The sequence below is a fragment of the Sesamum indicum genome, linkage group LG10 (assembly GCF_000512975.1).
Source record: "Sesamum indicum cultivar Zhongzhi No. 13 linkage group LG10, S_indicum_v1.0, whole genome shotgun sequence".
In the NCBI taxonomy this organism is placed as follows: Eukaryota; Viridiplantae; Streptophyta; class Magnoliopsida; order Lamiales; family Pedaliaceae; genus Sesamum; species Sesamum indicum.
Genome location: NC_026154.1, coordinates 793937 through 807963, shown reverse-complemented (window position 1 = coordinate 807963; position 14027 = coordinate 793937). Strand labels below are relative to the sequence as shown.

The 14027-nt window shown below is 33.0% G+C and overlaps 2 protein-coding genes across 2 annotated transcripts; both read right to left on the bottom strand.

Moving 5' to 3' along the window:
* On the bottom strand, positions 1400-3176 carry LOC105171400 (glycine-rich RNA-binding protein 3, mitochondrial). Its single transcript, XM_011092502.2, has 4 exons — positions 2894-3176; positions 2204-2272; positions 2011-2117; positions 1400-1930 (listed from the first exon to the last, which is right to left on the bottom strand). The coding sequence occupies exons 1-4, from the start codon at positions 3147-3149 to the stop codon at positions 1844-1846; spliced, it is 519 nt and encodes a 172-aa protein (XP_011090804.1). The 5' UTR covers positions 3150-3176; the 3' UTR covers positions 1400-1843.
* Positions 7268-8541, bottom strand: LOC105171588 (adenylate isopentenyltransferase 5, chloroplastic; the record flags this gene model as incomplete). The annotated part of the gene is given in 3 exon segments (XM_011092749.2): positions 7268-7920; positions 7923-8173; positions 8312-8541. Coding segments are annotated over 2 exon segments (891 nt in total), but the record flags the coding sequence as incomplete, so codon positions are not given.

Sequence of the window (14027 nt, the reverse complement as noted above, 5' to 3'; positions counted from 1 at the left end):
TTTAATGGGATAATTTGGAATTTGGTCCTCAAAATATAGCCAATTGTGCGTTATTGGTCCTCAAATAATTTAATATTACCATTTTGGTCTTTACTTTTTTGAATTTTGTTTTTTTTCTGTTAGTGAATTGTTAAAATTGAAGAAAATAGTCATTCATTTTGTGATCTTTTTCAAGCTTTTGTCAAAAACACCGTTTCCCTCATTTCTCAAAGTTTAAGGAGAGATGACAAATAATAATAATAATTATTATAATGATTTCAAGCAACTAATTTTTTCTATAATCTTTATAAAATATTGTTAATGATTTATTTTGTATATAATACAGTATTTTTAAAAAATCATCCCATCCAAACAATGGCTTGTTTCGAAATATTTTCAAGAAAATACGGACTAATTGTATGAAAAGTAAATTAAATTACTTGAGCCTCAACGAAAACTCTCTCGGTGAAAATGCTTTTACATTAGGTTCATTAAACACATCAAATCGGATTTAAATCTGATTTTTCATGGATTAAGTTATAAAATTCAACTTAATTAATAGAATATGTATATATAAAATTTCAAAATATTAAAACTCAAACTGGTATTCATCTCCATAAATATTCTTTGGAGCTTAGTACAATTAATAATCAACTAAAGTTACAGGTATACATTTTGACCGGTACTCAGAATCTCAACATTTAATGTTTTTTTATGTTCTTATGTTTTTTTACATAAAACGTGATAAATACTTTGAAAATTAATAGAAACAATTGACTCTATTTCTAAAAAAAAAATATTTTATGTTTTTCAAATTAATAAACTTCAAACATAAAACATGAATTTATTTATTTATTTATTAAAAAATATTAAAAACGAGTTGAACATAAAGATCTTTCATAATTTTTGGGGAGAGAAAGATAGAGATTTTGTCATAAGCATTCTAACAAACACCATGCTGATCCTTACCAAGATTTCTAAATTCGAACAAAAAGAAAATTAAAATCAAGGATAATTACGATTTTGATTTTCAAATATAGTCATTTACGCACTTTTGATTCTTGAATAATTGAAAGTTGCAGTTCTGGTCCTTTATTAGCATTTTTTTTGTATTTTTGGTCCATTCCATTATTAGGCTTTGAAAGTTGCGTAGATGCGGCCGCTTTGGAGGGGAAAAACAACTATTTTACTCTTGTTTTGTAGTTTTCTTTCAAATGTAAAAATTCTACCTAACAACTAGCGACATGTGGTAGACAAGTTAGGGTAGGTGAGAACCACAGACGTGGATGAATATGATAATAATTTTTACAAGGTTGGATCTTCTGCTAAGTGTATGGCGCAACAGTCCAAATCCTACCATTTTTTTCTTACTTCAGATCCAAGAATATGAGTTACAACGTTTGCTGCAACCGGTACAACATATTCCAATCCTTGAATCTTACAAAGTATTATTACATTTGAGAATGTCTGGAAACTATTCCTATTGAAATGGATGCGCCTCTTATCCAGCGCTGCGGACTACACACACACACAAATGTATATATGAAGCCCAGATAATGTATATTTGCCTCTCTTTCTTTGTACTTCTTGATTCAACGAAGCCCTACACAATTGATCCTCTTAACTTTTCACAACGAAATGAATTAGTCCTCAATGAACCAAATTGTGAACTACATTGCAGTAATGTTGGTTTTGCAGTATTAACCTTAAATACTAACAAGAACCATAATTTAGCCTACAAACTGCACATCACGCGAGCTAGAATGTATATACAGTCTATACAATCAGTAATAGATGGGCACATAACAAGGTACCACGTTTATGAGACTGTTGATACAATTCCCACCTGAGATCTCATGTCTCTCTAGAACTTGTAAGGAGTAGGCTTCGGACGAGGTTTGCAAGATCCAGGCTTAGCTATTGACACATACAAAAATCTCCCCTCGAAAAACTGGACAGCAGCCAAACATTCCATAGTCAAGAAAACTTTTCGACTACTAAAATTGCTGAGTAGAGACAGAGGGGGAATACCTTTCCGTTCACCTCCTCCACGGCAGCTCGTGCATGCTCTTCTCTTGTAAACCAGACATAAGCAAATCCGAGAGATTGCTTAGTTTTCTTATCAGTTATGACTTTTACTGCCAATATGGAGTATAAAATTCACATTCTGATTGTATTCAAAGGTATGAAGATAATATTTAGTATAATATACAGAGGTTTGCACCTCGACTCACTTCCCCAAATTGTGAAAATGCGGCTTTTAACCCTCCTTCTGAGGTCGACTGCGCCAGTCCTGTGTATGTAATTTTATATGCTTAAGCAGTACAATAGAAAGCATAATAATAACGAAAATAATTACACGCCCGACATGATAATTCGATCACAACTGTGATTCCTTCTTGATCTGATAGATAAATCTACTCCAGTAATTAGTTGCAACAACTATATCCAGCACTACACCATCCAAACAATATACAATCAAGGACTAATCAAACTCACAGCACAACAATAAGCAGCCACCAAAATACAAAGACCTATTTTCGAAACTAACACCGTCAAAACAGAAAATTGTCTCATCACATATTCATATTGCAACAAAGATCATACTCATACTCAAAAACCTGCCAAACACTCCTTCTACCTTGCCCTTATATACACATTGTACGAACACATGCTATATGCCAAATCCAATGTCTGCAATGACAATGTAAGTAAGAAAGCAGTAGAATGAGGAAACATCCTGAAAACCATATACTTCACATGTTCCATCCTATGACATATTTTCTCATGCAAACAAGAACTGTAACATACTTTTCCAAGTGTATTTCTCAGCTGTAATAACTGTTAACAAAAAACAGAATTGTCAAACCAAGAAGTATGTATTAAAATTCTAAACCCAAAGTTAAATGTGAACCTTTGACGAAAATTATGACGCTCGAGGGAACCCCTTCGTCCAATTCACCAGGAGAGCTCAAACTTGAGCAAAATTGAGCTTTCCGAATAGGTGTATTAATTTGTGTAGCTGGATCAGAAATTGAGATTCTTGGAGTGCCGAAATTCGAGGTCTTGGAAGTTGAAGATTTTGATGAAAAGGGTCTTTGAATTGCACGAATTCTGTGGAATTTAGGGCACAGAATTGGGGGTTTACAGGGTGAGGAAAAGAGGGCCATTAGGAACCCTAGATTAATGTCGTCTACAGTGCCTATTTTACACAACCTTACAGTTTGTCTGTATGAAACAATAAAATTGGGCTCAGCGTGTAATGGACTTCTAGAAATTGGGCTTTTCAACATTTTGTTTGTCTTAAACTCAAAAGCCCAAAAGTGAAGGGCTTATTTTACAATTCTTTTTGTTTTTATTTAATTTTTCAATATTCAATCAGTGGAATTTGTTCCCTCAGTGCAAAGTAATGGAATGATGAATTTGAAAGAATAATTTCTTATATATTTAGTTTGGGCAAATTGGTCTTATTGAAAACAAATTCTTGCTTTAATAAATTAAATTATAGAACTAAAAAATTCACGCCAAATATATATACATATACACCCTATATTTGGATGGAATGATTTAAATTTGGTGGAAGTATTTTAAAAAATAATTTTAAATAACTCTATATTTAAAAAATATTCAAATAATGTAGTTGACTAAACAAGATTCACTTAAATAGTTATATCTTCATCTAAATAAGTTCAGATAATGATATGATTCTTTTGTTAGATAGCGAACATTAGTGGCTTTCCAACAGTATGCAAAGTACCCTAACTGACTTCCGATCTACACTCAGACCTCCTATAAACGAATGCCATACTGCAGTCAAAATGGCAACATAAGCTATCAACACTCTATACATTTGTTCTCTCAAAAAAGCAGCACGGAATTTTATTCCCCGTTCATTTTTTGTAGCCCACAAGCTCATTTCAGCTTATATTCTAATACTTAACATCGATTATCACACCATTATCTTGCGTTGTTTTCAAGTTTTCTAATTTTTCTTTTGACAGTTTATTTACTGATTTAAGCATATCACAGTGTCAACCTCTGTTTTACATGTTAGTTCTTCATTCTCTTAATTCAACCATTATAATGCTGTTGGACTCCAAAAAAATATGATAGTTTAAAACAATCATTTAAATTAAATCTTTAATAATATATGAAATTATTCTAAAAATTAACCTAAATCTATAGTTTTATAAATATTAAAAAGTTAGCATTGAGACATATAAAGTGCATGATATAACACGTGCATAATTCGATGAATTTAGCATAAGAATTTCCCTTTTATATATGTAAAATGGCTTTCAAAATGCACAAAAACGAAAACTTAACATATTCTCTAGAATAATTAGACTAGGACATTTTTTTGTACATGTATGAATCGTTTTCATTGGGACATGGAAGCTAAATTTGTCAAGCTACCATTTATGCTTTGTTCTTAATTATATCAACAATAATAATAAGTAAAAAAGAATAGAAAAATCATTCGCCACGTACATATATGATAATTAAATAATTACAATTGAAAAATCGTATTGTATTGATTAATAATATCAATTATCATTAGAAAAGTAAAGTATCATGGTTTAATATCAATATTCTTTATAGTCTTAGTTTATAATCAAAATATATATCATGATTTTTTTGATTTTTCACACATGAACCACTATAGAAGGCAAAAGAAATCAATTGATATATGTAATTAAATAAAATAATATTATAAGGAATATATTCATAAAGGTAAGGTAAGAAGCTAGGTAGAATCAATTATATCCCAAGGTATGAATAATCACTTTCACTCTAGCTAGCTAGTAATTAGGACAATGACTTTGGGTATAATTAAGTTGGAAAAGAGAATCCATAAATGATGATTCCCATGAAATCATTGTCTGATTGTCTCTTTTTCCAATCAGGGATTTTGCAATTTCAATTCAGTACTGCCACTGCCATGGAATTAATTACAAAAAGTTGATTTTGACCACTAATTTCCTCAACTTCTTCCATAAGTGAACAAAAAGCTACTAGCTAGTATAAGAACAAACTCTCTCTTTTTATCTTTTAGTAAGTGGGTATATATATATATATATATATATATATATATATATGAGAACTGTCAATCTCTACACACATATATATATGTATATATATATATATATATATATTGGGGAGGTGGGGGTGGGGGGTGGGTGTGTTGTTTATGTTAGAATGCATAAGAATTAGGCATATTGTGATGGGGATGGGTCCCCAGCAATTACAAGTGTTTTATGCGGTTTGTCCCATTTGAGTTGATTCCGATGATGTTATTTTCACTAACGTACCATGGACAGAATAATTGTTAGGTACCTCAAAAAATATTCATTGTGTTATTGCGTGAGTTCAGTCAGCTGGCGTCTCTCTCGTATATATACATCAAAAGGTCCTGTAGTACTACTCATGTTACTATATATGTGCATGTAAGGAAAGGGCATATTCATTTGGGCTGTCCGTACTAGTACCTTGGAGTCCTTTGATGATCAGTAGGGTGTGTGGGATCATAAGGCCAGTTGAAACCTTGCAGGGTTTCCATCTCATGTTCCAAGAATCTTTCTGTCATTATTGTCATTGATTGCACTAAATACCTACACCAATTACTTGATCTATACTATGCCAATCCAACAATCATATATTAGATAATTGTATGATCTTATATGATCTAACTGTGGAAGAGAAAAGTCTATTTATGGGTTTGATCTAATGTGTACGATATATCAAACGTTTAATAATATTATGTCATGAAATCAATCGAATTGATCAATTACCATCGTGTTCACAAGGTAGTTAGTCATTAAAAAAATAAAATAAATGTAATATTTGATCAGTGTTTTGTAGTTTTTTTAATATTAAAATTTGCTAGAAGTTAAACTACAGGGCTTTTCTTAATGGCCCTTAACAACTTAAAAATATATTGACCTTGAGCATTCATCAATCTCTGAATATGTTATAATTATAGTTTTTATCATAATCAAAGCTAAAAAGAGATTCTTGTAAACCACGTATACATTTTAAATTCTAAATTACTATTTAAAATTCTAAATAGTAATTTCGAGTGACAAAAGAAGAAAAGAAGCACTTGAAAAAGACATTTTTTGTCATTTCCAAGCCTAAAAAATAAAGAAAATGCCTAAAAAGGAAAAAAAATGGGGGGGGGGGGGCGAAGATACATAAAGCATTTGGAAGTAGTGATTAGATTCAAACTATTCACTTGAGATGAAGTATTAACAGAAATTGAGTACTCTTAACTTAAAAAAAAATGGTGGTGATAAGAATCAAGAAATAGAACTTTTGGGAAATTGCCTGTATTTTTTTGATTAGGCGGGGTGGGGGTGGGGGTAAAATTGATTCCCATTAAGAATATGATTCCCAACCTTTGGGGAAAAAAATTCAATTCATCATCAAGATTGAGAAATTCTAGCCTTCAAGAAAATGAATATCATTCATACCACCACTCAATAATAATATACTCATCAAACACACACACATATGGAGTTGTCAAATCCGCGAATAATACAGCTCATTATACAAAATAGATTACAGAAAAGGGACACTTTATGCAAACAGAAAGAGACCCAAAAATTGAAAATTCCACTCCCTCTCATCACTCTGTGTATGGTGGGGTTCTTGCATGCACTGTTTTATTCATATATTTTACAAACGAAAGTGCACTTGCCCCTTAGGGTTTTCTTTTTTTTTTTTTTTTTTTTTGGGGGGGGGGGGGGGGGGGGGATGGGGAGGGGGAGTTCAAATGCTGCGCACTAAGTAGGCCAAAATTAGGCGCCTGCAGATGAACATATGGCGGCAAAAGCATTCCTCCACGGATGGATTTGTAATAAAATGCTTCCAACTGTACGGCCAACCTAGTTTGTTTAGGTACTTAAAACTGCCTGACAGCAACCTAAGGAAGGAAGAAAGGAAAAAGGTACGTAGATTCGGGTGCCCGCCACGTGGAAAGCCCGGCACTGATCCACGTGGAGCTGAAAAGATTCACCTCGGCAGAAACCAATCAAGTGATGATGAGGCTGCAGTGTCCGTCCTACGCGGTCTGATGAGAGCACGCACAATTACAGTTATTAACTGATGAAGCAGCTCGTAGTTGCTGCTGCTATAGTTGTTTTCTTTTTCTTTTTTTCTTTGTTTTTTTGGTCTTGATGAAGTTGTTTACGAGCTGTGGGTGCAGGGATCCCACTAATGGGTGGCGGCCGCTACTGCGGTCGTGCTAGTGGGCTGGGGCGTTTGCCGCTGCAGGCGGCGGAGCGGTGATTGCCGAGACGAAATCTATGTGTTCTTCACATAAGAACCTGCCCACGATCCGGGTGCTTGGCCCTGCCACGAGTCTCTCCCAGGCTTCGTTCGCGTCTTCTCCACGTTTGAGGAATGCCTCCGTCGCGTCCAGGCGGTGCATCCGCCACTCCAGTTGCTCCACTAATCTTAAAATGTTTTGAAGCTGACGGCATGCTAGTTTGCAATTGTTAGACTTGATTTGATCAATCGCAGCTTGTAGAAGCCTGGTCCGAGTGGCTTCATCAACCAAACGCTCGTGCCTGAAAAACTCATCCATCTCGGGGACCCCAATGGCGCGCCTGATTCCACGGGTGTAGTCGCCGTCCGGCTTGAAAAACTCCCTGGATTCCTCCACCAGGCCAGCACCCACCATCTGATCGACCCGTTTCGACACAAAAGAGTGCAACACTGGCATCGAGACGTCCACCCACAGAAAACAGCAGTCATACCTCGATCGAAACTCAATGTCATCGTTCACCAGGGCCTTTATGCAAGAATTTGACCCTCCGGCGATGATAGGCAGCCGGCCCCTGTTTGTGATGGCGTCGGCAGCGACCGATGCGTGGTAGACGAAATCATGAGCCCAGAAATCGGCATCAGGATCAATGATCCCGAGCAAATGGTGAGGTTAGTTGCTATATTCAGGCCTTTGTAGACTTGCATTTTGTCGGAGTTTATGACCTCTGCGTCGAATCGGGTGGCCAAGTCTATGGAAAGGCGAGACTTCCCGGTGCCTGTGGCGCCTATTACAAACACTACCTTGTCCTTGCGGCGGTGACGGGGAAGGATCAACTGATCCATGTTGATCAGCCCCCCTGGAAAATTCACCAGGGGTTGTGTTTGCTTGCAGGCGGAGAAAGAGATCTTCATAACTACTGTTTACCTGCAGTTTCATTACCAAAAACAGTACCGACAATTCAGAACTCTGACAGGAACTTAATTTAAGAAAGAACGTGAGTAGCTACATATGTAAGAGTTGATCACTTAAACTCGAAACAAACAAACTAACATATACATGTACCTTGATGTATTGGGTGATACGCGGGGAAAATCAGGAGGCTAGCGCTCTGCTTTCTCTTGATCTTTAAACAGTATTCAGGAAGAAGAATCAGCACAAATTAATTAGCTATATATATGGTAAGAAATTTGTGAAATCAAGAACAATCTTTAGGCAGCAAATTAACAAGAAAATGGAAAAAGCATAGTGGGTTCTATGTTGTGTGCGAGTGTTAGTCCTGGAAGCTTTAGATTTAGCTGCAGAATGCTTGAAAGTGGGGAGGTATTTATATGTGGAGGTGGAGAAATAAGTGGAAGCCCATGCATATTCTCATACTCATAGGGTCAATGCTTTACACGTGTCAATGCACACTCTTTTATTCTCTCTGTCCCCATCTACCTTCTAATTTATTTTTTCATTTATACCCTTTCTCTCAAAATTGTTTAATCATACCCCAACCAATTATATAATAATTATAGTATATTTATTATATAATTGATATATCAATTACATAAGAAGTGTATAATTAATTTAATTCGAGCAAATTTAGTTGAATATACGTTTCAAGTCTTGAAGTGAATATATATATATATATATGAAACTTATTGGTGTGACATAAATACTTAAAATACAGTATTAATGTCTTATTTTGTCAACATAAGTAATACCCGATTTGAGAGTAAAGTTTTGTTTGGTTGGATGGAGGAGAGGAAGGGTCAGAAAGTGCAACAAAGAGTGTAAGATGAACTTATACTTTACAAAGAGAAGTGTAATGTTACAATTTTCTATAAGGTGTTCAATATAATTCAAAGAGAAACAAGTTTCAGATATTTTCTCTTATTCAGTACCATATATGAAAACAAAATGGGAGGAAATGCTAAATTCTAACTTTACCATCCACTCTTAGAAAATTGATTATTTCCCACGTTCCACTACGACTTAAAAATAATAATAAATCAATCTTTTCTACCACAATCAAATAAAGCCAAATATAAAAACTTAACTATTAATTAACCATGCAATACTTATAGTCATTATACTTTCTTAGTTAATTATCATTTGATCCACTTTCTCTTTTTTTTTTCCCATGATATTAATTATGATCAAAATATTTTCTTTTTCGATAAGGGTAAATTGCATAAATAGATAAAAAAAGAAATACAACAATATGGTTCAAACAGTTGATGCCCTGTCAAACCAAGGGATCCTCCAAAGTTGGTAAAGGGCACGTGTACTAACTACTGAGGGGAAGGTATGACCAAGTATGACATATCTAATCTCTTCAACTAGAATCCTAGCAAGTGTGTCATATGTATGGCTAGTATGCTGAAAGATCCATTGATTCTGTTCTTGCCACAAGTGATACACAAACGACGCCAACAGTGCGTGGTATAAGGCGTTGATGACGTGTTTCCCCCTCCATTTAAGCGACATCCATGCTACGACAATATTCCACGATATATCGAATAGGCCATCGGACCCGTACAGTCCTCAGAATATTTGCAACTCACTGACGGACATAATGACACTGAAAGAATAAATACTCATGTGTCTCAGAGATATTAACTATAGTTAATATTTTGACTTTACTTACGAGAATAATGACTAATAGTCATTATACTTGGTGGTTAATTATCATTCAATCCATTTTCTTTTTTTTTTTCCCCTTATACATTTATTTTTCATCGACGGGCTCTAAAACATGTCTGTCATACATATATATATATATATATATATTAATGATCTAGAGCTTTGGTAGTGACCCCCCTTTAATTTGTGCTTTAATTTCACCCCTTTAGCAGGATCATCAATTGTAGATTGCTTTAATTATATATAGGTATGTAAGGGGGGAAATGGGTAGAATGCATGCCATTTGTATGTATTATATTGCAGAATAATGTTGAATATGAGAGGTAAGCTTATGAGATATTTTATATACATATAAAATTAGGTCACTTATCGCTCCCCTAATTTAACTTATCACATACATACCTAAGGACATATATATATATAATTATATATATTATAATAAAACAAAGTTAAGTTTATAAGACCTAGTCTAGAAGTAGTTGGGCACGCAAAAATATCACACAGTATCCATATAAATCTCTACCTGCTTTGGAGTTTGTGGCTGGGATTTCTGTAAAACCTCGAATTATCCTTTATTAGAAATCTAAATACTTTTAGGCGTACTTAGCATGAAATTTCTGTTAATTATTCCTTATTCCCATCTATAAAGTAGCCCCAAGGTGTCCAAAAATTAAAAATTAAAAAAAAATTCAAGAAAATTGTCCAGCCTAGTAAATTTGTACAGAATAATCGGGTTAAAGTCTTTACCAGTGACTTTGGGTGTTTGCCATCAATTTGATCTCATGAGCTGTAAAACTTAAAAAACAAACCGTGTCAGGACTATACCGACAAGGCTCTAGTTATAGCCCTATCAATATTATTGTAGGAAAAGTTAATTATACATGCTACATGAATTGTGTATGAATATTTATTCGTTTTTTCTAATTAATATAGCATGATTTCATGCGAACTATATACCTTAAAATGATTGAATGATTATGGTAAGTCCATACATATTAGGATTTAGAATGTATTAGGACTGAAATATCGTGAAGACCTTGAATTACTATAACAAATTCAGAACTTTGTCTAAAGATTGTTAATATTCTATTGGGAAGTTTTAGTACAACCTTCGAATTTCATGTATATATATATATATATATATAGAAAATATATGTACCCTTCCCCACCCAAAGTCGACAAATAAAAGAAGTTCGATCCACATATATTTATGTTGAAATTTGTTTAAGTAGTAGCTAGTCTTGATCAGTCTAAACTTTTATATATGAGGTTGTTCAAGCTTGTCATTATCCTACCATTAACTATGAGCACTGATATATCACATTATCAGCACTAGCTAGGGAAGGCAAGTTGATCTGGAAAAAGCAACGGCGGGAATCATTTCGAGTACATACAGTGTTTTGATACCATAATTATATTATCATTATTACATGTTAATCTAGGCATCCCCACCATAATTATACTACAAATCCCCCCCCCCTCTACTTTTTGTTATCATTAATTACTTTAATTAATTTAATTTTAGTATCCCATAAAGCTATGTTTTAACTCAGTGCTTTGACTATCTTAGTTTACTTATCTCCAAGAATTTGCTGTCATATTCACTAGAAAGATGAAATTGGCATCCATATATATAGTTGTACACTATAGATCAAAATGATCATGTCGCAATTTATGCAGAAACTCATCTCTCCAAAAGTCCCTTCCATACAAACAAACTATTGATTAATATCAGATCGGGATATGAGCCAGAAGAGTAAGGGAAAATCGTTTAACCTTTCGGACAACGTATATGTGTAAAAATGTTCTAACATACATATAGAGATCAGGACATATATAGTACGCCATTGCAATGAACATACATAATTTGAACTATATCAGAATCGGACTGATGACTCGACTGATCATAAATATATAAAAGTTCGGAAAAAATAGGAATGGGGGGTGAGTGAATACATATGATGGCTCAAGTGCATTAGTTGTACGGAAAGGGAGTATATATAGTGATGAACATATATATATGTCAAGAGAGTATATATTTTTGGTAATAAAGCTTGATATTATTATGCTTTCACACTTGAGAAGAGAATGAGATTTATATGGTGCGGCAGATTAATTAATATATATATATATAAATAGGTACCTAAAGTTGGCATAGATTCTTCTATCATAACATGACATTTCAACTTTTTTCCTTAATTTCTTGCTTCTCCTTTCTCATTTTATATCATTGGGAGATTTAAGTCAAAAGTTGGATAGCTGTTTCCAAGATTCAAAAGGGAATGTGCATATATACACAGGGTAAATTATATCTGAGATATACCTTAATATTTGATACAATTATAAATAATTTTCTGTTTTTCAAAAAATACTTATTGATACCTTAATCTTGATAATAACGTATATTCAATAATTAACACATTCTGTTAGCTTTCGTTAGATCTGCATTCACATTTTGTATTGAACTGTCCAAAATACCTCTTCAACCTCAAATTATAAATTTTACATAAATATATATATATCCAACATCAAACTTTTGTTATTGTTTCAAATTTATTTAAAAAATAAATAAATTTTTAACAAGGATAAAGTTGATATTTTCACCTTATACAGTCTAAAGTTTATATAATTATATAACATATCAAGGAAGTATCAATAAATTCTGAATAAATAAGAGAATATTTATATTGTATCAAATCTTGGAGAAGCTTGTAATTTACCCTATATATAGTCCTCAATGGTACTATATATATATAATTAATATATCTCACTTATATTCTTTTCTCATTCTTGAACATATAGTCTATAAAAGAATTTGGTACATATATATCACACCAATTAAATTTAATTGATCCTTTGTTCAATTAAGAATATTAAAGCTATATGTATTTTCACAACCACTTGTAATATTAATGGAAATAATTAATTATGTTATGCAATTTCCTTTGATAATTATTACAACAAGGACGAAATGATGAAATCATCGATCTATACCTACTAGCATATATAAAAGAAATATAATTAATTAAATATGCAAAGACAAAATCAATGTGATGGTCCTCCCACTTTACATTAATTATAAAAAAGACCTTCTTTTTTTTTTTTTTTAATTTTTGGCATGTCCAAAATAAATCCATGGGCCGACACCTCATAGTTTCACTAAAATAATAAAATTTACCAAAAAAGATTAAGTTCTCACCCCAAATTAACCCCTCCTTTATTGTGGCAATCATGAGGACATGAAATTTTAACAATATCTTCATGTACCAACATGTCATATTTTTATGTCCAAATCCCCCTAAAATAATCATAATTGGACTTTAGTTAATTAGAGAAATTATTATAATTAATTAATCTTTTTATGTAAGAGAAATTAATCACTTTGGAAACAAATATAAATGGAAGAACCACTTAAACACAATGAAACATTAGGGCATGTAAAGGTGTCTACCACTACATTATCTAGGCCATAGTCATATGTACTAGTTTCCAATTTCATTTAATTATTATTCAATTTCCAATGGAAAAAAATTTGTATATATCACTAGTTTTTGTTGGGAATGGTATATGATCTCCACTTTACATTATTAAATCATTTATTTCATATTAAATATTTCAAAAATTCTGATCGACTGTACAAAAAAAACCCTTATTAAGACGAGCGTGTTACTATAATTATTCATAGGGCTTACTCGTTGGATTCAAGATTGCAATTAAGTGAAGAGAAAGATACGCGATGAATTAATTATATTTTTTCATTATAAAAAAAAAAAAAGACGAGTCACTTCAGTCGGACTGCTTTTGATCCTAAGTAATAGAGTGTTTTTTCTTATCTTAGAGAATCATGGCATCAATATCTTTAGATCAAGAACAACTTAAGAAGCAATGATGAGCAAGTCAATGTCGTTAAATAGTAAGTAAAAAAAATTAATGAGAAAAGCGACTTTAAGAAAACAAGCGCCCGTGCAGTGAGATAATGTATGTTTTTATATTTTTTATTAGTTAAGAGTCATTTGAAGCTGTTTTATTAGTTATTGAAGGGTCGTTTGTTAGTTCGGGTCCACATCCCCTTTGTTAATTTTGTGATTCCTAAATTGACCCCACTTCACTTCAGTGCACTCTTTTACTACTCCTAAAACTACGCATGCTG

What these genes read in the sequence shown, in the direction of transcription:
- LOC105171400 (XM_011092502.2), bottom strand. Translation starts at nt 3,149, where the DNA reads ATGGCCCTCTTTTCCTCACCCTGTAAACCCCCAATTCTGTGCCCTAAA. An exon ending in CGTCATAATTTTCGTCAAAG is followed by an intron (nt 2,273 to 2,893) that starts GTTCACATTTAA and finishes TTACATACACAG; the next exon opens with GACTGGCGCAGTCGACCTCA. An exon ending in TGGAGGAGGTGAACGGAAAG is followed by an intron (nt 1,931 to 2,010) that starts GTATTCCCCCTC and finishes GCTGCTGTCCAG; the next exon opens with TTTTTCGAGGGGAGATTTTT.